The sequence below is a fragment of the Moschus berezovskii genome, chromosome 2, assembly GCF_049115385.1.
Source record: "Moschus berezovskii isolate FMDL1 chromosome 2, NW_MosBer_1.0, whole genome shotgun sequence".
In the NCBI taxonomy this organism is placed as follows: domain Eukaryota; kingdom Metazoa; phylum Chordata; class Mammalia; order Artiodactyla; family Moschidae; genus Moschus; species Moschus berezovskii.
The window spans coordinates 42,747,946-42,775,711 of record NC_142461.1 but is presented as its reverse complement, the minus strand read 5'-3'; the positions used below and the strand labels follow the sequence as shown (position 1 = coordinate 42,775,711).

Sequence of the window (27,766 nt, the reverse complement as noted above, 5' to 3'; positions counted from 1 at the left end):
GGACACAGTTGAGTGACTGGGTACGTGTGCATGCAGGACCTACCTATGATCTCTCACTAAACCCACACACTTGTTCTTTTCACTCTTTTAGCGCAGCATCAACTGGTTATTCCCTTGTTTGAGCACCAGCTGAAGTAGCTGGTTTGCATTTCAGTGGCCATGTTGTACAAGTACTCATAGCTTGAAACACTGGGATCACATTCAGTACAGTGTAAAACCTATATTATGAGAGGCACTTAGGAACTGCCCCTGCCAAGGGAAACTGACTCAGCTCGTGTCCAGGGGCCTACACTCATTACACGGAATGGCTGATGGGAACACTGTCACTACTTAAATTGCTATTTTCCCCCAAGCCCCCATTTTTTGTCTAAGCTCAAATATTGAAGCATCACTTAAAGGCAATTGTGATGCAGTGTTGCTGTACTTCAGCCATGTAAGAACAGTGGTAACATGAATTACAGGATTTGTTTATCATCTTTAACAGAAGACATAGTGAATGCACAGTTTCAAATTGGTCTAAATCTATTTTTCTTTGCATCTATGTAGGCTCAGTTAGCAAAGATGTAGAACAGAAATAAGGGCTATTTTTGCTGCCAGCCAGTGTGAACTTTTCAACTATATTTTGAAATCCTCCTTTAAGAAACAAAAATTACCATGTGAAACACTTGATGAATTCTTTTGGTGACCCCCACATACTTTGCATTGTTAATAAAATTGGCACAATGTCTCGAGACAGTATGTATCATATGCTTATATGAAACTTTGAATGTGCCCAATATTTGTGTAAATTACTTAAGGCTCAAAAATACTGTACTGCCTTGGAGGAAATATATTAGAATACTATTCAAAATATGAATAACTCAAATGGATATTTTATGACTAATGGCAAAACTAGCTTTTGAAATTTGAACACAGCCAGGAGGTCAGTGCACAGTATCAGAATAATGCAATTATGTGTTACAGGCTTATAATGGTGAGTTGAAGCCATGAATAATAACTCGTGTGTTGTTGAATTGTGAATAACACTGTCAGTGTCATTCCTAAGAAATTTCTGCCTTCTCTGGAAATGGAGACAGAGAAGCAGAATGTTCCGATTAGGGAATGGCCTCGCATTGTCTCAAGTGATAAAGAGCAAAGGTAGAGCAAAGCCTTTTATCAGAAGAGGAGATGACATTGATCTGGTGAGAATCTCCATCACAGCAATCAATCACATGGGAGAAAGTTGCCCTTCATGCATCAATGAGATTACTTTTCAGTGGTAAATGGCGGCCATGGTATGAGTGGAAATGCTTGCCGTTATGCAATAAAGTGTCAGGGGAAGGGGGACCTTCTTTTTCCCTCTAAGACTTGATTCATTGGGGTCAAAGTCCATTCCATGGTTAAGATTTCCAGGACAAATCTTGCAGCTATAAGAGTCAGAGGGTCAGTTGACTGAGCTAGGGCTGGAAATACCAAGATAAGGATCTCAAAGGGAGCAGATGCTTAAAGCAGGAAACATGTGGAGAAAGGCAAAAGGTCAGACTCAGGTTGCCATGGCAAAGTCAGGAGCCCAGGTAAGCCAAGTCACATTGTCAGATTATGGTGTCTGGGTCAAAATGCCACTGGCAGCTCAGGATGGCTCAGGGAAGAACCACATTCAGAATTGTAGGCTGAGCTAATACATAGTTGTGCTTTGTGGGGTTCGTCCTTCCCTATGACCCTAACTTATATATCGACCTCTCTGGACCAGATTTTTAGCTTCCTCACAGTAGCCTGACTTAAAGAGTAATTTTGTTGAATGCTTAGACATTTATACAAATAACGCTTTTGAAAGTAAGGCATTACCATAGAATATAGCTTATTCCCCTCAGTTTCTGCCACCAGTTTTTCATGTGACGATATATCATCTCTTAAGATATCCGATAAGCATTGTTTCTTTACCTACTAGTATGAAGTATAATGTCAGAGATAATTGACAAAAGCAGTTCTAGAAATAAAGAGAGATTCTAAGTGTGAAAAATTTGTTTCATCTGTTACTGTATTCACTTTTTCTATAAACTCATAGTCTTAATATAGGAATTCATAGGGAGTCATTGTAAGCAAACTAATTGTTTTAATTAACAAAATAACTAAAATATGATAGATATTAAATGCCATATGAAGAAAGTCTTATTATTTGGGGAAATTATTTAAATCAAAAATAATTGGAAAGGGGGGTCACCATCATAGTGATGATGCATTGGGAAAGAAATTAGAAAAATTCCCAAGTGTTGTTCATGGGACAACTGCTGCTAGTCAGTTTTATATTCCAAAATTTCACTGGACTAAACCATGAAAAATCTTATTTGTCAATATACCTTTGGAAAAAATAGATATTCTTTGTACAAAATTAGGAACAAGGAGAAGATAATTTACATAATTATAATTTTCACTGAATAGTCACACTGGATAATTTTCAGAGTCGTCCAGTATGAAAATACCATTTAAAGAATTTTATAGAATTAAGCCCCACTGAAAGCCATTATTTATTATTAAATCTCATTTAGCACATATGGACACACTATATAAATGTATTTGCATTATGGAATGACACTCTGTAGAGTGTCAGTGCTATTGGGCTATGGTTTCTATAAATCTTCAAAATGCATTTGAATTAATGATCCTGAGTACATTTATAAGAATCTCTCAAATTTTTTATTTGACAGAAATCGTTATCACCAACAGAAAATCAGTTACACTTGTGTCTATGACTGCCTTCAGCTGAATATTCTTTTACAGAACCGAGTCTGGGATTTGAAGTATAACTAGTAAGGGAAGACTGCATATAGATAGATTTCGTTATATTCACGTTATCAAGAGTGTGAATACCAGAGAATCTCAGGTATTTTGAGAGCTCTGTTCCCACTTTGGAAAAAAGTATGCCCTGTTTTCTCAGAACTGTTCAGTTCAGTTCAGTTCAGTCGCTCAGTCGTGTCCGACTCTCCGCAACCCCATGAATCACAGCACGCCAGGCCTCCCTGTCCATCACCAACTCCCGGAGTTCACTCAAACTCATGTCCACAGAGTCGGTGATGCCATCCAGCCATCTCATTTTCTGTCGTCCCCTTCTTCTCCCGCCCCAACCTTTCCTAGCATCAGAATCTTTTCCAGTGAGTCAACTCGTTGCATGAGGTGGCCAAAGTGTTGGAGTTTCAGCTTTAGCATCAGTCCTTCCAATGAACACCCAGGTTCAGGCTCAGAACTGTGGTACTGCTATATTTGAGGTTTTAGACTATATTGATTCTTTAGGTCCTTAAATGCAAAAAGATAAACAGTCCTTCCCATTAGGGAAAAAAAAACAACAGGAAAAGATTGTCATCACTCCGTATCTTTCAAAAGGAGAAAATCTTTTTGACAAAACCTTTAAAACTTCACACTTTTGTGAATATAGAAAGACAGGAATATAGAAAAACAACAGGAAAAAATTGTCATCACTCCGTATCTTTCAAAAGGAGAAAATCTTTTTGAGAAAACCTTTAAAACTTCACACTTTTGTGAATATAGAAAGATGAACACCATGTTTACTTAATTTAAATATTTTATTGTTGTTCAGTTACTCAGTCGTGCCGTACTCTTTGCAACCCCGTGGAGAGCAACATACCAGGCTTCCCTGTCCTTCACTCTCTCCCAAAGTTTGCTGAGATTCATGTCCGTTGAGTCGATGATCCATCCAACCATCTCATTCTCTGTTGCCCCACTTTTCATCCTATTTTCAATCTTTCCGAGAATCAGGGTCTTTTCCAATCACAATAACATTTTTACAGTAACATCATAAAAAAAGTGAATAATCAAATCCCAAACTTAAAAACAACCCCTATTCTACTGATTATTGTTGACATGCATACATCTAATGCCAACAGTTTTATTCAGTGAATTTGTAAGGGTTAGCTCATCCAGGTAGAAGTATTTCTGTTAAGGTTCCCTTCTATAGAGACCATTCTTAACTGCATCACTGAATCTGGACCCCAGGCTGATACCTACTGACCAAAGGCAGACACCTCTCCTTAGCAATGAAGAGCTACATGACTTGAGGCTTTCTGAAAATGACACAGCTCTTTGGAATTAACTGTGTATATTTTAATCATAGTTAATGTGCTGTATTTACTTGTATGTCTGCTTAGACATACACACAAAACCTCAGCAGATGAATTCACAAGTCAGACAATGGTTCGCTGGCAGTGACCAGCTCCCTCTCATTCGACCCCTCTCGTTCAGCCGGTGGTGAATGTTACCAGCAGCAGCCCTGGCTGTTTGTCAGCCCTGGTCCTGATCCAGAGTTTCTTTCTGTTTCATGTGGATCTTTGTCATATGTTGAATCTCTTTTGCACCCCATTCAGTTTTATACCAGTTTCCCACATAAGCCTGTTAGAGATGTAATGTTAATTACCCAGAAATCTCCGTCTGCAGTTGCTCCAGCATCATTCTTTAATGAATACAGACTTCATTGCATGTATTCTATTACTTTAGCTGCTTCAATTTCTATTTTTATTGCAAAGATCTGTGCAAATAAAAGAATATCAAAAGGTATGGCTATAAATGTGCTCTGCGAACTTCCCTCTGCCTTGAAATGCCTGTGAACGGCTGCTACAATATGCCTGCTGCATTTTAATACCTTTCTCATGAGGCAACAAGGTACGGTCAAAATAACACTGGCTTTGGAGTCACACACTCCCTGGTCCACCATTCACCAACTGTGCTACTTATTTGAGCCTCAGTGTACTCATCTGTGAAATGTCAATGTCATCCTCACAAATTTGATTGGGGATAAAATGAGATGAAGTGTGTAAAGCATAAATATTATATTTAAGGAGCTTAATGTTACTTTTCTCCAGCCTGTTGTAGTAATGGGAGGAGACTATGGCATGCACAAATGAACACTCATTTTTAAATGTTTTTCAATTGAGGTAATTATGAACTAGGAAGAATAAGGTTAGATTCCAGTGGAGCAGATAATGCCTTACTGTGATGTGTATTGCATTTGGGAATATATTACTATAGGTGACGATGAAGAAAATGACATGGTTTCTGAATTTCATTACAACTTTAAAACTCTGTCCAGCTTTAAAGTGTTATAAGAAAAGCCTGTTTTACTATATGTCTACTTTTAAATGCATAGGCAGCATAATTTACAAGAAATCACTACATATAAATCTGTTTTGTTATACTGCTTGAGTTAATTTAAAATAAAATTTCAGCACATTGAAAGCGCAAGAGTGGCATTGATCACCTACATATGTATATAGCTATAATAGGAACTTTTTTGGTAAGAAAAACTGACTAACCTCTACCTTATCCAGTGAACAATAATACAGCAAGCTTAAATTTTCTAACTAGCAACCTGGAGATGGGATTACTGATACTTTACCAGATTTTATATGGTTGCAAGAATAGGTGAGTTACATCATAAGCTGATGTCACTTCTGAAGCTATCAGACAAAATTCTTAGAATCTCTACTACTGAGTTCCATGAAGCCAGGAAAATAGAAGGTAACATGTAAGTAGAGGAAGGAAAAACAGGAGTCCTCAGAAAGTAATTCCTCAAAGCTAGGCTTAGCTTTCATTCTGGTCCAATATTTTGTTAGAGGACCCAGTCTTTAAGATACTAATTAGATGAAGGAGGAGACACAGGTTGGAAGGTAGTAAGCAATGGCAGAAAGAGCCTTCTTTAAAGTCAGACCTTATATATCTATTAGTCATGAGCCTCAGATTTCTCATGTCTGTGGAGCAGAACCATAAAAGTTATCTTTATTCTTTTGTGATTTTGAAATATTTACAGCACCTGTTAACACAACTATGTAACTCAACTCAAGTGCCAGCTCCTATAGATGATAATAGCTTTCTGAAGTTCTGGGTTAAGAAAGATTCTAAGACCATGTCTAAGATTATGGGGAAGGAATGCTATAATTGATTAATGATGTCTGTTCTGAGCAGAATTGATAGTAAGTGAAAGTCTGTATCAATATATTTTCTATACAATGTCCCATAAATTATAATGATTACTGCTTCTCTTATGACAAAGGTATTTTTATGTTCCTCAGATTTCTACCTCCTCAACACAAAATGGAATCAATTAACTGCTTTGGGTACAATAGCTGTGTATATCATTTTTATTGATTTGATGGTAAACTTGTGTGTATTATCTGCAGAGAAGAGTCGAAAGATAAAAATCAGAATTTACTATTCCTCATTTTATTATATAAACCAACTACCTGGGAAAAAGTCTGGTATAGTTACTCAAAGTAGAGTGAGGGTTAGACAGAGAAAGAAAATGAATGTTGCAATGTAGTCCCTGCTTATCATGAAAGGTTTGCACGGTATCCTGTAACTTCTTTAAAATATTCACACAAGGGAGAATGTTTTGCACTTAGATGGTCCATGAATTTCTAGACTTTTTCCTGTTTTTCTCTGTGGCCAGATTTCTTCTCTGGGTAAATAGTCATGTTCCTGTCAGCCATAGGGGATTTTCTGAATCATAAACAGCTGATTTTGTATTCTTGCTCCATTCCTTCTATTTGAGAACTGAAATCTGATCAAACCCATATTTTTAAATTTATTTATTTATAGGCATATGGAAGAATAGTTTACGGTCTGAGTGTGATTATTTTTTCCCACAAATGTAGGAAAATTATGGGGATTTTTAAAACAGTCCCTTATCAGTTTCTTTTTTTTTTTTTTTTTATTACTGATGACTTCATTCTGCTTGAATTCAATGCTTTGGTTTCTTTGGGTAAACTAATAGATTATGTATGCTGTGTTTGCACCACGTTGATTGAACTCATCTGGTGAGTTTGAGCGCGGCTCATGCATGCACGAAATGGGCAGAAGCCTGCACAGTGGATGCAGGCCCGTAGGCAACTCTGAGTACTTAAGAGCAAGGGGTGCTCTTCAGAATTAAGCTCTGCTGTCTTTCCTGCCTTCTGTTGTTCAGAAAAGTATCAGACTACTTTTTTTTAATCAAGTTCTCAAGAAATACTTTTGTTCAAGAAAAGTATAGTAAAGAAACAAAGTCAGAACTATTTAAAGAGAGCTTTAAAATACCTATGGAAGAAAAATTAAGGTAAATGATCTGTAAGAAATGTTTTTTCTTGATCCAAGGTATCAATTACTTGATGTCCATAGAGCAGGTAGGAAGCCAAGAACTCCATGCTAATTTTGTACAGAGGATGTTGAGACACGTGGTCCTACTTTCAGTTAACTTACAGTCTATCAGTAGTTTGGGAAGAATGTTTTCCTTCCAAAAAATGTTTACTCACCATTTTCTTTTTATAGTTCAAGTGTAATTTTTAAATGTTTTAACAAAATAATAGATGACTTCTTTCTACTGCTTTTAGATATCTCATTTAAACTTAAAACTCAGTGTAATACTTGGGGATCATTTTGTCATGTAGAAGTCTTCTCCATGGGGCTCCTCCCTACTTTTCTCAGTCTCTCTTCCCAGCCCCCTCCCCTACACCTTGTATACTAGAGCCGTGATTCTCACAGACACATGAAATATGAATATCATTATGGTTAATTGTGACAAATTGAGTTAAAGTACCAACATTTGCAAATGATCTATTTTGTCATTTATTAGAGTAAATTCAAAATATCCCTAACAAACCAAAACTCTCTTTTATTATAATCTGCTTCCCAAATGAGAGGGGGAAGGGAACGTATGTCAGCTACTATGTCTATGAGGCAGGACAAAAGAAGTTGAGGATTACTGCTTGCCAAACTGGCTTCTTTGCATTCCCCCAAAGCAACATACCTTCTTATTTCTGTTCTTTGCATTGTCCTTCCCTCTGCCTTGGATTTTCTCATCTCACTTGTTCAGTTGTTGAGCACCTATGCATCTTTCAAGATTCAGCTGCGATGTCACCTCCTCTTTGGGGCCTTCTGTGATCTCCTTCCATGGCTCTGTTCTCACCCTGTTACAGTTTAAGCAGTCCATGTTCCCTCAAGCCCTGTGCAGACCTGGAGCATCAGTCACAGTGGATTGTAGTCTTCCATATCCCTTTCAGTTTCCTAACTCCCAGACTGTTTTTTGTGAACAAGTTCTGTGAAAGTGTTTAACATCTCTGGGTCTTAACATAAGGTCTGGCACAGTAGGGCACTCAGTTATGCCTCTGATCAATCAGAGAAGTTGATCAGCTGTAGAGATCTGTCTAGCATCTTCCTCTTGCTTCCTAGCCCTGATTGTATCACATAATGTTGATTCTGTTGAAATGATGGTGACGAATCTAAGCTAAAGGGAGCCACTGGCTGACCAGTGTGGGCTGAATGGATAAGATACTGGAGAAGAAGTAGCTAAGAAGAGAAGAAAACCTTGGACATGTAACCAAGATGGCATGTTCTACTATGACCAGATTTCTATTTTTCTTTTTACTTCTTGGCAAGACTTCCACTTTCTTTTCTTCCTCCATGTCCTGCCTATACCCATATAATGGCACGTACCCGAGCCCCACTCCAAAAATTCACAAATGTCATTGAACTGAACATGCCATGCCACTCTGTATCACATTCAAGCTTCAGGTCAAACAACTGGTCTCAAATAGGTAACACTTATGTAAGAAAATGAGATACTACATAAAAAATTAACCAAACTCTGTACATACAATTTTAAGAAAAAAGTGATGGCTCTTTTAATTGCTCTAGGTCAGGACCTTAAGTTCTCACTCAAAAGGCAGTTATTAATCCCAAGTTAGATCTAAACATATGCACATAAAGAGTAGTTTTTATTTATTTTTGTTACCAGGAATTTCAGTTTTCCTAGCATGTTTGTACAATATTACTGAATCTTCCAAATTTGAACGTCAGATGCTTTAACAAAATAAAAAATATCAAGAAGCAAGTTTCTAGGATGTTGTTCACCATGTGACTGCTTGTCTGATTATATCCTGCAGTGGCCGGTCCATGAGCGGAAGTGCTGACCGCATCCAAAAGTTGCGAAAAGAGTATTATCAGGCTCGGAGAGAAGGTTTCGCTTTATATGAGGATGACGAAGGAAGAGCAAGACCTGACTATGACCTTCACTGGGTAAGTCTGTGCCTGAATTCATTGCACTCATCTTTACTGACATAGTTAAGAGCAGAAGAACATGGCTAGGAATGTCCTATACGTATCAATGTATATTTAGGTTACTTGGGTTTTATTGATATGAACATTACCTAAACCACAGCCCATTTTCTCCTACAGAAGTTGTTTCTATAAATCAAACCATACTAATGCACAGTAGTTCATTTTAATTGCTTTCATATTTACTCCCTCTTGGACTTGTATGCCTGCTTGTTTGGGTGGAGCAGATGTTAGTTATTTCAAAAAGGGCAAGGAATCTTGGTCATTATCTACTGAGCCTTAATCCTTACCCTCCATCTCTTGAGTCTCAGACATCTGGTCAAGCATTGACGGACCGTGCAACATAAGGCATCTCTCCTTTGGAAAACAATTATTAGTAATAAACTTCGGAAAGGTGTGAAAGATATCCACTCAAAGATATCAAGTGTTAATATATTGCATCTGAACACTTTACATTTTGGTAATGTTACCAGTACACTAAGATCATTTTATTCTGAGACAAGGGCAGTTTTTTATTAGAGGATTCTTTATCAAATCATTCCACATTCATGAAGACAAAAGAATATTGTGACCTCTAAAGAAACATTTTCCTGGGTTTTTTCAAAATAGCCTAATTCATTCTGTTATCTTTTTCAAGAAGGCAAGCTCTCTTTCATCCTCTTTGATGATTACTGCCTTTTTCTACAGTTTTTAGTGCTGTTTTGAGAACCACATAAGGAACCATTTATCCGTGGTGACCACACCATCTCTTTTGAAGGACTGATCTTTTAAAGGAAAGTTTCCTTTCTTGATTTTCACACTCACATTTGTGTTCATGAGGTCAGGGTTGGGAGAGTAGAGTCCAACCACTGAGCTGATTCTCTCTAGTTTTTACTTGGATAGCATGGTTTCTCATGCATGAAACCTAGTGCTTTTACACAGGGATCCAAAAGTCAGCTTCAGCATCTATCACTGTTATGCACAGCAACTGACATTTCTTAGCCCAATAGATTCTACCTTGTATGGCAGAGTTTAAAAACACTTATCAGAAGTACATGGTATGGACTAGCGATCGCCAAGCAAATGGCTTCAGTCTTTTCCAGAGATAAGCATCATGTGACTACAAATCAGAAGAAACAACTATTTATTGGTTTTATTACCGATGTTAGGATTAAGCAGAATAACATTGACTGTGATGGAGTAACTAGTCCTTTAGACTCTCAGTAACAGAAGCAAAAGATTTTCATAGAATAACAATCTATAGCAATTCACTTCATTTCAGCCTTCATCAAGACTGACTTATTGACTTTGATGGAAGACGCTATACATAAGACTGTCCTCTCTCAATCAAACAGATGATAAAGGGAAGTTGTTTCCACCAGAACCAAAGCAGAACTCCATGTCCAATGCTTTGAAAAGTCTTTCTTCTCAAAACCAATATGAATTCCTATGAGCAAAATAAGATAAATAATTTCACAATAGATAAAGCAGTCCTGGTTGTTTGAACCTTATTTTATATGATCTTCTTACATCAAGTTGAAAGGATTAAAATTATTAACAGTCATGAGACTTAAAAGTTTCCTCTGATTTACCAAACCTGAGCTGGATGACTGTGCACTCAGGTCCTCCCTATTTGATTCTGTTTCTGTGCCAGGCAAATGCGTAACCAGACGAGCAATCTAGTAAGTGAAAGAGTGTCTCTCTAATTTGTGTTTCCCATGCTCAGGTGTGTTGAGCTTTGCCAGAATTGACTGATTTACATTTCCCAAAGAATTGGGGACTACGGCTTCCCAAAAGGATTCTTGGGAAATGCACTGTCATAAAAGCTGAGTGGCCCTTTGTGATTGGCTGTGATATTCCAAACCCGGGATTAGAATATCAGCATCCTTTCCTGTCCTTTCCACAAGCCAAGGAAAAGCACTATTATCTATTGTCCAACATGGACCTGAGAAATCACACCATTGTCTTGCTACTTTTTGAGAGATCCAGGAAAGCATGTTTAGAAATTTAGTCTTTCATTTCTGCCAGTCAGCCAGACCCAACAAGACAGCTTTTATGAGACTGTGGTTCCTAGATTGGCTGGTCTTCAGCATCACCAAGGGTACCTGTTAAAAACTGAGAAACAGTCTATGAAGAGGAGGGATGGAGCCCAAAAGAGGTCTTCTAGGTCCTTCTCCATCAGGCTTTCTGACCCACAAGTTTTTAAAAGTAGGACAATGATTCCAGTTTCTTCAGCAAATACTGAAGTAGTTCAACTTCTCTAACACAATCATTACATGGACCAGCATCATCAAAAATACTTTCATGGACTCAGAATTCCTCTAACTCCCAATACCTCAGATTGAGAGGTCTGAGAGAAACTCCCAAGAGTCACACTATACTGGGGAACTTTGGACCTATTGAGAAAATAATTAGAAGAATAAGTTACCTAATAACTGCTTCTAAGATAGGCCAAAAAGAATGAAAGAATGCTCACAAAAGTTTTCAAAGCCAAAATGATTAAAACAGTCATGCAAAGAGTATTAGGATCTGTGAATCACTGAAAAGAGATTATTAGGTTCTATTCATATTTTTGGTGATTTTATTTTTTTTCACATCTCTGAAATTAGGAAGCAGTTTGCAATCACTTTTCACCAGGTGTCATGATATAACTGTCCATTTCTGAAAAAGAAATCTTCAGAATTGTGCAGATTGCTTATTAGAAACTTGAAAGAAAATCCTTGAGAAATTTTGGAGCACACTTTTAAGAAAGGCTGCTCCCTGATATTTTTTAAACGTATTTGTATCAGTTGGACTACACTTCTTGCTTTGGTCCCCTCTCTGACCTTCTGAATCTTCCCAGCCATCTTGTGGGTAGTTTTCTACCAATGTTACACCTGCTCAGTGGCCCAGAGCCCAGGATTTCTCTTACTGCTCTCTTGGGTTCTCCCTTGCTCCCACATCTCTCTTTTCCTTTTCCTTTTTCTGTGTCTCCCTATTCACTTTTAATCAACATTTTCTCAGTCTTAGTGTAAGCCCAGTACTGGTAAACAAAAGTGTATTGTCTCTATGTTGGAGGAACTCACAGTCCAGCCAGGAATACAGACATCTAAGCCAAAACCAAGAAAAAGGACATTAATCTACGTGAGAAATGCTCTCGTGTAGAGTGATACTATCTTCTAAATGAGTGCAGAGAAAGCAGTTAATTTTGTTGAAAGCAGGGTATGTGTGAGGGGTGCTGGGAAAGCGACAGAGAGCATTTGGAAGTTGCCTCAGTCCTATATTTTGTTCTTTTCTCCTCAAACACACAGGTTTTTCTCTTTCCCAAAGGAGTTCCTGATTTATTCATTTGTGTTAAAATAAATGAATACACACAGATTGCAAGGTTTGTAAATATGGACATGAGACCTTAAAAAATTCTTTTCAGCAAGTCTGTTTTGTATCTGTGTTCCCATCTAGGCTCTGAAAAGCTGTAAAGAACAAGTAGAGAGAAATTCAATGGCTGTGAGTGAGATGCCTGGAGAGTTTTTACAGGCCCAATTAAGTGAGCCAGATAGGCTAGCTGAGAAGTGTTTGTATCTGCCAAAAGAAAACATAATAACATAATACCTGATATCTGCTGGCATTTTATGTTCTGTAAAACTTGTAAAGACTGTCACAGTCATCTGGCCCCAGGTTATGGTTTATTGTTGCTGGGCTTTTAAAAATTATTATCATTAACAGATAAAGATTATCTGCTTATTTAACAGCAGCGTGAATATCCTGTAAGTAACTTTAGAAATGGAATGATTCTAGAGTTTTCTAAAAATTTTAGTACTATTATTACTATCTTTTTTCAAGAGTTACATGGCATATATTATATCCCTTTCCTCTTTTTAATTCTTTGGCTAAATTGGAAGAATATTTACCTATAAATGGGTGGGAGGGAGGGAGGCTGGTTTCCATTATCAAAGACATAGCACCATGTGTTTTGGCAAAGGAGATTAGTTCATATAGGTCAGGGTTGGAACAGAGATGGTTGTGTGAAGAAATAAAAACATTCTGAAAGATTTGTTTCTTCTAATATGAAGATGATTTAGAAACCAGCTCAAAGGAACAGACTTGACAGCTGTCTTAACAGTGAGGGACACATCTGGTGAATCCTGTAGTCAGAGGAAAGGGAGGTCAAGATGCTAAGATCGTGCTAGCTGTCTTAGGAGCAGATTTAAGATGGAATGTGTAATAGCCACACAAGTACAAAACCCATCAGAAGGTCATGTTCTAAACTTAAGGGATAAGAGAGATGAGCTCCTGCTGTCTAGCGGTCCTATACCAGAACTGAGACTTGTTCATATTTTTCCTTCTCTTTCTCCTGGAGGGCATCTGTTAAAAACTAGGGACATTAAAAAATAATTATGGATTAGTCAGTGGCTGTTAAGTTGCAGCAGAAACCTAATTCAAACTGGCCTAAGCAAAAACAGAAACTTTGTTGGCTTACATAACTTTAAGGTCCATAGGTGAATCTGACTTCAGGCAAAGCTGGGTCCTACTCCTTCCCACGGGCCATTAGGAGCTCATTATTAGGAGAATAACTTTTGTGCTTCTCTCTCTCAGGACCATTGTCAAGGGACTCCCCTATATGGTGGTAAGACAGCTATCAGCAGCCTCAACCCAGCAACTCTATAGAAAGAGATTGTCTCATCGTCAGTATATCCAGAAAGTCCTAGAACTGATGTTCAATACAGTCCTGAGTGGCTTGTTGACTCAGCCTGGGTCACCTGTCTACTCCTGAGCTCCCATGGCCAGAAAGATGTAGTACTTTTACTGGTCAGAATTACATCACAAGGCCACTCCTGGAACCAGAAAGTAGAAACAGACCTACATAAATTCGATGAATGAGTATAAGTGAAGAAGTCGTCCCTAAAAGAAAATCAAGCTGCTGTCATGAGGGAAAAACGGATGTCGGGCACAATTAGGAGTTGTCTACTATAATTCCTAGTTTTTATAACGATATAAACTTTATCTTCTTAGATTATCAAGAAAAGAGAGAGAAAGACTTTACCCTTCACATATTTTCAAGTTTATTATTAGAAAAGATGATTCTATTGTCATTCTTAAAGTCACTGCCATTGTTGGCTAGGTAAAAGGAAGAAGATTTCTTTTAGTCTACTGGTTTAGTATCTTTGACCTACCCCAAGAACACAGCTGGCTTCACTGAGTTATTCATGAAAAATAAACAGACCATTGGCTGTTTGTTCAGGTAAGCAAGTGACATTTTGATTCACCTAAGACCTAGGAATTTGCCTTAGAAAAAAGCAATAGAAAGCTTTGAAAGGATAAAAAGTAACTCATTTTCCCTGGGTAAGAGTTGCTCTATCTGTAGCCGCATGGATTGTTGTTTTGTGAGAAGTACATATGCTATTCTGAAAAGCTTCACAAGATGGAATGAGGTAATGAATTAGAACCATCAAATGTATGTATCCACAACGGTTGTAGTTTGGCTCCTATCAGCGTTAACCAACCCCCTCTCAGTTGATGAGAACTCCATAAACACATCCTTTCCAATGTGTCCCTCCATCAGCAGTTGAGTGTTTCCCCTGATTTCCTAAAACAGCTGAACCTGAGGAGTTTAAGAAGTACCAAGGCAGATACTATCTACAAATTAGAGGGATTTTGGAAGGGCTTGAGTTTTCATGGAATGTGACACTGGTAAAACTTCAAATGCCACCTGAAATATTGGGACTCACTCATCTAGATTTCAGGAAGAAGTGAAATTTCTAGGAAAGAAGACAACAAAATAAATTGAAGATTCTTTTTTTCTTTTGGTTGGTAGCATCAGTCCTCCTATATTTCAGTGTGGCTTTCACAGGACCATGATGACATATTAGCCATATGGAAGAAGATTATGTGAGTGAATTTCTAGCTTTTAAACATGTATTACTTTGAAAGAAGGTGACATGTTTACAGGTAATCCCCAACATAAAAATAAACTATGTTTCAGAAAACCAGTAAGAAATTGGTGGCTTGAACCTGGGAATGATTTTCCCCATAGGAAAAAAAGTTACTGGTTGTAAGATCCTGGACTAGCCTACAAAGAGTACACTAAAATCCAATAACTTTGTACTAGTCACAGAACAGGCTTCCCTGCTGGTTCAGTGGTAAAGAATCAGCCTGCCAGTGCAGGAGACTAGGGTTCAATCACTGGGTCAGGAAAATCTCCTAGAGGAGGAAATGGCAACCCACTTCAGTATTCTTCCCTAGGAAACCCAGTGGACAGAGGAGCCTGGTGGGCTACAGTCCCTGGGGCTGCAAAAGAGTCACACACAACTAAGTGACTAAACAGCAATGACAGAACATGAACCCAGAAGTGGGAGCAGGGGAACCATCTGAGCCAGTGTCCAAAGAAGGAAGTTTCTTTCTTCCTTCTTTTCTGGACACACTTTGGAGATGTTCTATAGCCCCTCCCTATCTGTCAGTCTTCAAGGATGTCTCCCCAGGTTTCCTGACCCATAATCCCTCCTCCCTCATTGTCATACTACACTTAACTCCATGCTTCCCTCCAGAGTGCTCAGCAGTCCAAGGTTACCTCTCTTCATGGTCCTCCATTAAAGTACCTCTTCTCCTGTAGTTCATTTTCATCACTTTGAGCTGGGGGAAGTAGAGTTGGGGCAAATAATCAGATCCATGAAGGTTCTTCCCACTCCCTGAAAGACTTCTCTTTCTAAAGCAGGTATTTGGTTTAACCCTAATTAGGTAAAAATTAGGCAGCATAGGGGAAGTCTAGAATGGAACAGGAGAGAGGTCAATAGAATCCATCCTTAGAAACAGTCCCTTGGTGAAACTGAGGGGCAAGAGCACCTTGGCTGTGAAGGCATTTTCTCCACACCTTTTTCCTGCTGCATCATGGCCTGCATCTCCTCCAACACCTCTCTTATGTACAGAGCCTAAGTTACCCCACATCTCCCAGTCAAACTTCTTTCCTGTGGGTAATGACCTGATCCTAGGGTTGACACTGATTTCTCCAGCAGCCTGACCCTCAACTCCCTCAAAGGAAGTCTTTTGTTTCTAAGTCTTCCCCCAGTGGCCCAAGGCCAGTTGCCACAACTTACACAGACTATGACTCCTCAGTCAGCACTGTTTGAAGTCTCCCCTGAAGATTCTATTCAAGACCAGACTAGTGCCTTCTCACCCAGTCTTCCTAAGCCCACAGATAGAGGTCCTGAATTTTAGACCCAACACACAGCAGGTATGGGAAGCATTTTAGAGCATGGACCCTGTGTTCATATTCAGGCTACACCACTTGCTAACTGGCTAAATTTGGCCCATTTTTGTAGCCTCTCAGTCTTCTTTAAAATGCAGATAATAGTAGTATCTCATATAAGTATTGTGACCCTGAATGAACTATTACATTTAAAGCACTTAGAATGGCATCTGGCATGCAGTAAAATGTTCAAGAAAGGTGAGGAATTTTTAAGTGGTGCGTGTACTGAGGTGTTCAGAAATAATATGTTCCATTAGCCAGACAACTGTTTTAAGTTGTTGTTGGAGTTGAACCTCTTTGGTTATTCCAGAGCTCTTGGACATTGCACAGCACACAGAGCATTTGGAAGGTCTTCCAGTCATGCTCACTCTGGTTGCCTCTGAGGTGCCCACAGCCCTTTCAGGTGGTAACTGTCAGGACCGGTTATAAGGCACTTTCGGCAAAGTCCATGGGTCAGGAGGTCAATATCTATTTCCCTGTCTCCCCCACACAAACTTTTCCTTCCAAAGTGTGTTCCTTTCATCCCTGACCCCAGGGGCACACCTAATCTCTTTAATGAGCTTGCGCTAAAATCAAAGACCAAAAAACGAAAAGAACGTTAGAAGCTTCTGTTTTCAACTCTGCAAAAAACCTGAAGCAAAGAAACACTTTGACACGAGAAAGAAAAAAAAGAAAACAACTTACAGTTACCAAAGGGGAAAGCCAGGAAGGGATAAATTTGAAATTTGAGATTAGAAGATACACACTATTGTACATAAAATAGATAAACAAAAATGACCTATTGTATAGCAGAGTGAACTATATTCAGTATCTTGTAATAACCTATAATGGAAGAAAATCTGAAAGAGAATACATGTATATATATATATGTATAACTGAATCACTTTGCTGAAACATTATAAAGCAGCTATACTTCAAAGAAAAAATAAAAAATTTAAAAAGAGAAAAAGAAATACCTGGGTCTAGTTAAGGATTTAAAATAGAGAGAGAGAAATACAAAGAGAACATATGTAAATTATTTACTCAATAAATGTTACTACAGCCAGCTCAGTAATAACAATGACATCAACACTGATTCTATAAGCAAATACCTTATATTAATTATTCCAGACAGCTCCATGTGGTAGGTGTCTTTAATTCTATTTTACAGATGAGGAAACTAATGTTCTGAGACTTTGTGCATAGTCACATGATCAGTAGCAAAGCTGATCCTCCAATCTGTGCTGACTCCCTGTGGAACAGAAGAAAGGAAGGCCACTGTGACAGCTGCTGAGATGTTTTTCTACAAGAGATGTTTGAAAGAAAGAGAATCTCTGCTGAAATTATCTTTAATTGTCACTCGTAATTTGTTTTTAACCCAATAGAACTGAACCCAAACCAAATGTTGGTATCATTTCATCACTTCTCTCTAAAAGTCAAAATAAAATTATTCTTTTTATGCTATAATCAAATAAGTTAGGCTATCTCTGGCTCAAACCCAAACCTAAATACCAAAAATCAGAAAAAGAAAGTTCAGAACCACATTATTTTTCCATAATATGTCCAAAAAAAAGCCTATGCTTTAGTTACATTAGAGTGAAAAAAGAACTCTTTCTGCTTCTAATGAGCAATTAATTCCATCTCAGGATGTTGAGTTTAGAATAGGTTAAGTTCCCCCAAACCACAGCCGTTTGTGTTGGATCATGGTTAAAAACCCAGAATTCCAGTTTCTACAATAATCACATTCTTTTCTTCTACTGCAATGGGAGAAATGACCATTTTTATGTAACATAGGAAAAACCATAGCAGAAACGCCTATGAATTCCAGATTTCCTAAACTGTTTTCAAAGCTGTTTGAAATCAGTTGAATACATTTTATTTTAGCAGAGCTTAAAATTCTGAAATAAACTTTGGGAACTGAAATTTTTTACATGAATATGTTTAGACGAGAAGATATGAAAATTCACTTAATTAACATGTTTAGCTTAACTTAGCATGAATCACTTAACTTTGATGACAATGAAAACTCCATATGAACCATATTTGTGTTCAGATCTCAAAACCCAGAACCACCCCTTGTACAGCTTCCTAACTGTAATTAACCAATCAGGTCGCTGTGGTAGCCATCTTTTTCTTTCAGCTTAAGAAAATTTTTGACTCAGAGTCATTCTGAAATTTAACATCATTTGGTTCGTGTTAAGTAGTGACTAGTCTGGTGTTATGATGGGAAAAAGAAAAGTCAGAGAAAGCTCTTCTCCGAAATAAACAAGAAGAACACTTGAATCAAAGAAAATCCTAAAATGATCACAATCACAACAGCAGTATTGAAACTGCCATTCTCCACAGGAAGAATGACCCCTTTTGAATACATTGTAATGACACAGACTAGAGTCTGTGACTTTACAATCCTCCTATGACTCTCATTAATTTCTCTGTCTCATACCAAGCCTTGAAATCATGGTGCTAATTCTCAGAGTGTTTATGAGAAAGTGCAAAAGTTGACACCACTGACTTCAGCTAGGCTAACAGGAAAACTTTCCATTTGTTCAAGTAAATGAACTAAGAAGAGAGGGTGTAGTGTTAGTATTATAAACTATTGGTAAATTATTCCTTTTCTGTTTTGATAAGACTTTTGTAAAGCAATGGAGTTCTTCAGTTTTTATCTCCATGAAGCTTTCTTCTGATAATTTAGATCATTTTATGTCACCTCTCAGCCTGTTCCCTAGACAGCAAAGCCAAAGCAGCAATGAAGAATAGCTTTTCCACAATCATGCATTCCTTTGTTGATTTATTTATCCACTGAATATTTACCAGTTTATAGATGAGTATTCATCAAGCCTAACACTTGCATCAACACTTACCAACAAAGAAGGAACACCTCAGTGGTGTGTGTGTGTCAGAGAGAGAGAGATAGAAGCTATTATTGTTTTGAAGTTTCTCCTTTGGGAAGCAGTAGGAAATACTGTATGAGAAAGAAGTTCCCTGGCATTATCTGATGTCTTTCACCTAATGAACCTTCTTGCTCACCCCATGAAAATAGAGACTCCCAATCCCATGGACAGAGGAGCCTGGTGGGCTACAGTCCATGGGGTCGTTACTAGTCAGACACGACTGAGCGACTTCACTTTCACACATTGGAGAAGGAAATGGCAACCCACTCCAGTGTTCTTGCCTGGAGAATCCCAGGGATGGTGGAGCCTGGTGGGCTGCCGTCTATGGGGTCGCACAGAGTCGGACACGACTGAAGTGATTTAGCAGCAGCAGCAGCAGCAACAAGCCATATGGAGATACTTCCATTTTTCAGTTTTATTTTCCTATCTTCACCAATTATCAGAGTCCCAGATTGTTTCTGAATAACAACTCTATTTTCATTGAAATTTTTATACATATCATTTACTTTTCTTTTCCTCATCTATTTGGCATGGACCAGGTTTCCTGTTTTCCATACAATTCCCTTTACAGTAATTTCCCAGGTTTAAATTGTCAAACAGCACTTCAGCAGCAACGTGCTCTATATATGTGTGGTTGTAAAGGAATCAGAAATTTACATTCCAGAGAAGGAAATCATGGCCCCATAATGAATGTGAATGATGGCAGGAAGAAATCTTTTAACAATACTTAAATTGGTCATTTTGAGAAAAACTATGAGATTTAGAGCTTTGTGGTTTACCTAGGGTTCTAGGACTATTTTTAAATTTCCCAACTTCAGAAGTGGGTACTTTCTCCTTTCTACATATGGTTGCGTAGATGTATGGTTTAAAATGTGTTGAATACATGATGATGAAAGAATTAAACAGATGACAAGCAAGTAGGAAGAAACTGACATTTTGTTTCCAGCATTCCATATTTCCACATAATTTATTTTTAAGTTTATCAGAATTTTTAAATCCTTTTGCAATTAGAAGCTCTTAAAGACTTTCCTTTGCTTGGAGGTTTTCTCTACAAAATAAGAAGAAACCCTGTTAATGTTCCTCATCGATTATCCACTTTCACTCATGCTGTGTCACTTTGGTCCCAGGACTGAAGAATAAAATTTCAAAGTGCATGGTAGTTTAGTCATGCATTCATTTATTAATTATTTCCTTAGAACTTTATTTCAAATCCTGAAAGATGCTGCTGCTAAAGTGCTACACTCAATATGCCAGCATATTCAGAAAACTCAGCCGTGGCCACAGGACTGGAAAAAGTCAGTTTTCGATAGTACATGAACTGAGAACTTCCAGATGTTCAAACTGGATTTAGAAATGACAAAGGAACCAGAGATCAAATTGCCAGTATCCGTTGGATCATAGAAAAGCGAGAGAATTACAGAAAAACATCTACTTCTGCTTCATTGACTACACTAAAGCCTTTGACTGGGTGGATCACAACAAATTGTGGAAAATTCTTAAAGAGATGGGAATACCAGACCACCTGACCTGCCTCCTGAGAAACCTGTATGCAAGTCAAGAAGCAACAATTAGAACTAGACATGAAACAATGGACTGGTTCAAAATTAGGAAAGGAGTACATCAAGGTTGTATATTGTTACCCTGCTTACTTAAACTATATGCAGAGTACATCATGCAAAATGACAGACTTGATGAAGCACAAACTGGAATCAAAATTGCCAGGAGAAATAGCAATAACCTCAGATATGCAGTTGACACCACACTTATGGCAGAAAACAAAAAGGAAATAAAGAACCTATTGATGAAGGTGAAAGAGGAGAGTGAAAAAACTGGCTTAAAACGCAACATTCAAAAAACTAAGATCATGGCAGTCCCATCACTTTATGGCAAATAGATGGGTAAACAATGGAAACAGTGACAGACTTTATTTTCTGGGGCTTCAAAATCACTGCAGATGGTGACTGCAGCCATGAAATTAAAAGACAGTTGCTCCTTGGAAGAAAAGCTATGACCAACCTAGACAGCATATTAAAAAGCAGAGACATTACTTTGCCAACAAAGGTCCATATAATCAAGGCTGTGGTTTTTCCAGTAGTCATGTATGGATGTGAGAGTTGGACCATAAAGAAGGCTGAGTGCCAAAGAATTGATGCTTTTGAACTGTGGTGTTGGAGAAGACTCTTGAGAGCCATGTGGACTGCAAAGAGATCAAACCAGTCACTCCTGAAGGAAATTGGTCTTGAGTATTCATTGGAAGGACTAATGCTTAAGCTGAAGCTCCCATACTTTGGCCACCTGATGCAAAAAGCCAGCTCATTAGAAAAAGCCCTGATGCTGGGAAAGATTGAAGACAGGCGCAGAAGATGACAACACAGGATGAGATGGTTGGATGGCATCACCAACTCAGTCGACATGAGTTTGAGTAAGCGCCACTAGATGGTGAAGGACAGGGAAGCCTGGAGTGCTGCAGTCCATGGGGTCGCAAAGAGTTGGACATGACTGAGTTATAACTGAAAAACCACAAAACTTCTATTTGGTGGTAACTCTGTGCCAAAGTTGACTTGACTCTGAGGAATTAAGAGTTGTGTCTGATGGGAAAGGCAGATAGGAAGCATGATTTCAGACATTATGGGATGTTTAGGAGTAATTGTACACGGAAAGATTTACAGGTGAATGCATGGTAAAGAGAGATTAACCAAGAATGAAGAGGCTAGATGCCTATAAAACTTCCCAGTGTGTGTTTAACCTTTCCTTTTGTCTGCATTTAGGGCACTGTGCCTCCAAGTAAGCTCCTCCAAATGTCCTTTGTAGTGTCTGCTTAGTCACTCAGTCGAGTCCATCTCTTTGCAACCCTGTGGACTGCAGCCCACAAGGTTCCTCTGTCCATGGGGATTCTTCAGGCAAGAATACTGGAGTGGGTTGCTATGTCCTCCTCTAGAGGATCTTCGCAACCCAGGGATTGACCAGGTCTCCCACATTGCAGGTGGATTCTTTACCATCTGAGCCAACAGGGAAACCCTTGTAATGTCTAAGCAGATATAAAGTGGCTTGTGTGATATTTCACAATCATACTTTTCTATGGACCCAACCTCTCATTTTAAGGATCTGAGTGTTTGTGCATCATGTTTATCCTAGTTACTGACTGAAATCTTCCCTAGAGGGTAGATTTTCTGTGTGTCACAACTTATTAGATGTTCATAAAACCAGTTCAGTTCAGTCGCTCAGTCGTGTCCGACTCTTTGCGACCCCGTGAATCACAGCACGCCAGGCCTCCCTATCCATCACCAACTCCCGAAGTTCACTCAAACTCATGCCCATCGAGTCAGTGATGCCATCCAGCCATCTCATTCTCTGTTGTCCCCTTATCCTCCCACCCCCAATCCTTCCCAGCATCAGAGTCTTTTCCAGTGAGTCAACTCTTCGCATGAGGTGGCCAAAGTATTGGAGTTTCAGCTTTAGCATCAGTCCTTCCAATGAACACCCAGGATTGATCTCCTTTGAAATGAACTGGTTGGATCTCCTTGCAGTCCAAGGGACTCTCAAGAGTCTTCTCCAACACCACAGTTCAAAAGCATCAATTCTTCAGCGATCAACTTTCTTCACAGTCCAACTCTCACATCCATACATGACCATGGGAAAAACCATAGCCTTGACTAGACGGACCTTGGTTGGCAAAGGAATGTCTCTGCTTTTTAATATACTATCTAGTTTGGTCATAACTTTCCTTCCAAGGAGTAAGCGTCTTTTCGTTTCATGGCTGCAATCAGCATCTGCAGTGATTTTGGAGCCCAAAAAAACAAAGTCTGACACTGTTTCCACTGTTTCCCCATCTATTTCCCATGAAGTGATGGGACCAGATGCCATGATCTTTGTTTTCTGAATGTTGAGCTTCAAGCCAACCTTTTCACTCTCCTCTTTCACTTTCATCAAGAGGCTTTTGAGTTCCTCTTCAGTTTCTGCCATAAGGGTGGTGTCATCTGCATATCTGAGGTTATTGATATTTCTCCCGGCAACCTTGATTCCAGCTTGTGCTTCTTCCAGCCCAGCGTTCCTCATGATGTACTCTGCATATAAGTTAAATAAGCAGGGTGACAATATACAACCTTGACGTATTCCTTTTCCTATTTGAAACCAGTCTGTTGTTCCATGTCCAGTTCTAACTGTAGCTTCCTGACCTGCATACAGGTTTCTTAAGAGGCAGTCACAATTGACATTTTCAAAGATTTGAAGTAGAACAGATTAGATCAGAGGGATGGCAGGTAGTAAATATGAGTACTGGTGGATGGAAATTTGTTTCACAGTCAGTGTTCACACATACTTGTATGTAGTGGGTCACGATGTAAAGTAGATTTCTTCCTATGGGTCATGATTTTTTTAAAGGCTGAAAAACTCTAGTCTAGACTTTAAAGTTCCATATCTGGTTGGTTTGCCATTTCATTTATAATAACTCATATAGTATTTCTTTCAGACTAAGGCTCAAGAATTTTTTTTTGAGTAAATATTGTTGAATACATCTTATCACATAATTTAAGGCACAGTTTTCTCTTCTTGATTATATCCATAGTATTATACTATATATAGATAATGATAGATATGTACAGTTTGCATATACATTAATTAATTTTATTTTAGCAGCTGATGGTTTACGTAGCTCTTAAATGGACATTTTAAGAGTTTAAATTATACAACCAGATCAGGTGGATATAGTTGCCATTGTTGTTGTCCAGTAGCTAAGTCACGCCCAACTCTTCGCGACCCCATGAAGTGCAGCATGCCACTTCCCTGTCCCTCACCATCTCCCAGAGTTTTCTCAAGTTCCTGTCTGCTGCATTAAACATAGTTGGCATACTCTAGCTCTTTTTTGTTTTCCAAAAATTACTTTTTTTTCTTTTATATCAAAAAAAGTTTTATTATAATTATAATACATGCTCACTATAAAAAGAAGTAGATAATTGTTAAAAAGGGTTACAACAGAAATTTCAGTCACCTCTAGTTGACCACACAATAAATGAACACTATGTTTTGGAGTACTTTCTTTTGTATAAGCACATTCACACACATACAAATATACATACCCATGCCTCTCACATATAGTAATTATATTGGAATCCTACTGAATGTACTGTTACTTAAGCTACTTTTTTCACTTTTTATTAGATGGTAAGCATTTCTCATGCCATTAAATACTCTTCAAAAATATGAGTTTAATGCTTAATGCACAGTATTTTCTGGCTCAGAAAATTTATGGCTCAGATGGTAAAGAATCTGCCTGCGGTTTTCTAGAAAGGATATTCAATAACTGAGTAATCACTATTGTTGGATGTTTAAATTTTTTTATCATTTCTTATATAGGTAATAATGTACAAATTAGCTTTCTAAATAAATCTTTGCATCCTTATGTTATTATTTTGGTATCATAAATCGATATGTTTGTTATTTAATATAAGGCTATGAAAAAAATTTTAATTGATCCAAATAACCCAGCTTGCCCTGAGAAAAGGTGCTAAATTTATATTCTTATTAACAGAATATTTATTAATACATTCAACACATATTATTGCTCCATCTTATATAGGTTTCATAGCAGCCCTATTAAAACTGAGTGTTTTCATTTATCTTTTTATCAACTTGCTAGGAAATATCAAGTACTTTGTTTTCATTAAATTACAACTGAAATCGAGCAATTCATGTGTTTATTGGCCATATAAATTTCTTCTTTTCTATGAATTTTTCATTTTTCCATTACAGCATTTTCCTTTTTTGCTCCTGAGTTGTAAATGTTCTTTGCCATCAAAAATTATTGAGAATTTTTTCCCACATTTATCAGTAGTCTCTTAACTTTATGATACTTTAGAGAGAAAAATGTTTTCATTTTTATGTAAACAAGTCAGAGACTTTTATTAGTTTTTTCAAATGACATTTTAAATATCAGATCAAGATGGTCATGTGATTTTTTTGTTTTTCTATTAATGTGATGATTAATATTAATAGAGTTTCTAATATTGAATAGCCCTTGCAGTTGTGAAAAAGTAAATCTACACTCCTCTGCTGTCTGTTTTATTCTTTTAAGACAGAGCTGGGCATGAGTTACTTGTCTTTTATTTGTGATTTTGTATATATATATTTGTAAGTGAAATTGATATCTAAGGTTTTGTGTTTTTTCCTGACTTTAATAGCTTTAAATAGAAGGGATAAAATAATTTGAGTGGCTTTTTATGTTTCTATGCTTTGTAACAATTTCTGTAGTCTAGGAATTATTTCTTTTTTAAGATTTAAAATAACTAATCCATAAAACCATCTAGCCTGATACTTTTTTGTGGATGATTCTGTGACCCCTTTTTCAATCATTCCCATAGATGGAGATCTTTAGGGAATGAGATGTTTCCTCCTTTACTGAAGTTTGGAAAGTTGCTATCTTTTTTCTATTAAATTATTTCATTGATATTTTCAAACTTTTAGTACATTTTGTGTTTTTACCACTTAATATATTTAATAATCTTGTTTTTCTGCTTTAATATATTTATTCCTTCATTAATTTATTATTTCTCTTTCCTTAAGAAAGGATAAAGCAAACTTTTAAAATTACTAAGCTTTTATTTTTCAGTCACTTTTAAATCAGGGTCAGTAACAATATAATTTAAGGCAGTGAGTTCACTTTTGAATTTAGTTCAATGAACTTCCAGAAGTGTTGGTATCTAAATGTTCTTTTTATTTCTTTTCTAGGTAATCTGAAATTTAAAATTCTTCTTTGACCAAGAGTGATTATAAGATCACTATTTTAAATTTTAATAATTTAGGTTTTTTCCATCTAAACTTTTATTAATATTTGGTTTTAATACTTCATAGTCAAGGACAGTGACTTATGAAATTTCTGTCATTTATTGAAAGTTGGCATAATATATGTTCAGTTCAGTTCAGTTTAGTCACTCAGTCGTGTCCGACTCTTTGCAACCCCATGAATCACAGCACACCAGGCCTCCCTGTCCATCACCAACTCCTGGAGTTCACTCAGACTCATGTCCACAGAGTCAGTGATGCCATCCAGCCATCTCATTCTCTGTCGTCCCCGTCTCCTCCCGCCCCCAACCTTTCCCAGCATCAGAGTCTTTTCCAGTGAGTCAACTCATAGCATGAGGTGGCCAAAGTATTGGAGTTTCAGCTTTAGCATCAGTCCTTCCAGTGAACACCCAGGACTGATCTCCTTTAGAATGGACTGGTTGGATGTCCTTGCAGTCCAAGGGACTCTCAAGAGTCTTCTCCAGCACCACAGTTCAAAAGCATCAATTCTTCAGCGATCAGCTTTCTTCTTTAATTAAATTAAAATGATTTTTCTATGTGTTAATTATTTGATAAATATTTATTGAATGCCTAATATATTCCAGGACTTCCCTGGTGGCTCAGATGGTAAAGCGTCTGCCTATGATGCAGGAGACCCGGGTTCAATCCCTGGGTCGGGAAGATCTCCTGGAGAAGGAAATGGCAACCCACTCTAGTATTCTTGCCAGGAAAATCCCATGGACAGAGGAGCCTGGTAGGCTACAGTCCATGGGGTCGCAAAGAGTCGGACACGACTGATCGACTTCACTTTTTTAATATATTCCAAGCACTGTTAAAGTGCTGGAGATAGAGCAGAAAGCAAAGTGGACAAAAGTCTCTGACTTGGGATACTTGTATTTTAATATATATGTATCACTGTATTTCCTTAAATGTAAGCCAGCATTATTGTTATACACACAATAAATTTAATGACAGAAATAAATTCTTACATAAATTTAATATAAGAAAACAGAAAAAGAGAGCACCACCACATTAAATGTAAATCCTATACTATGCTTGGGAAAATGTGGTAAAATACTCTTATGAATTACATTGTTTCTGACATTGCATATATTTATTTAACATCTTCTTGATCTGTCAAAGATAACCCTTGGGTGAAAGTCCCTTCTTGCTATCTATTACTGAAACTTTCAGTTTTTGGGTTTTGTTTTAGGTCTGTCTCTTGTAAAATGTTGACTTGTGGTGTTGCATTCTGAGGCTTTCTCTTCCTAAGAAATGTTTAGCTTATTTACGTGTTATCATAACTGGCATTCTTATTCTTTCTGTCATTTTTAAACTTTGCGCTTTGTATATCTTTTTCTGGTTCCCTTTTTTCAGTTCTATTTTCTTTGATTATTCTATTTAATGATTTTAATCATACTGACTTTATAAAGACATTTTTAGCCTTGTTTCTCTGTCAACATCAAAGATGAAATCATCTGTCTTGAGTTCCTTCCAGGTCAAAGGAACAAGGTAAAATGACTGTGTGTCATCCCAAATTTCCCTCACAGTTTTTAACCTGTTGTATTTTGGATCCACTCATATTCTAAAGAAAAATGTGTATCTTCTTTTTAATATTTTGTGTGGGGTATGTTTCCTATCATCCAGGGATTACATTCCAAGTCTAGTAGTAGTCCTTCTCTGCTTTAACGATTCCATAACTGAGTCCTTTATCTTGACTCACCTGCTTACCTTTTCGAGTAATTTTAATTTTACTTCAGGAGGCATGCATAGTATATTTTTTAATCCTGGAAATCTGATAATGACATTTATATATAAATCTCAACACCTAATGCCTGCTGCTTTGAAG

The 27,766-nt window shown here is 37.6% G+C and overlaps 1 protein-coding gene and 1 non-coding gene across 2 annotated transcripts in view; both read left to right on the top strand.

Moving 5' to 3' along the window:
* The window catches only part of PARD3B (par-3 family cell polarity regulator beta), a 1,186,757-nt gene that overhangs the window by 1,052,253 nt on the left and 106,738 nt on the right, over positions 1 to 27,766 (top strand). The window contains exon 21 of the mRNA XM_055396969.2: positions 8,901 to 9,033. Within this exon, the coding sequence (XP_055252944.2) occupies positions 8,901 to 9,033 (133 nt within the window). The remainder of the gene's footprint in view (positions 1 to 8,900; positions 9,034 to 27,766) is intronic.
* Positions 26,527 to 26,598, top strand: TRNAH-AUG (transfer RNA histidin (anticodon AUG)). The gene has a single exon. It is a non-coding gene; the product is annotated as a tRNA-His (tRNA).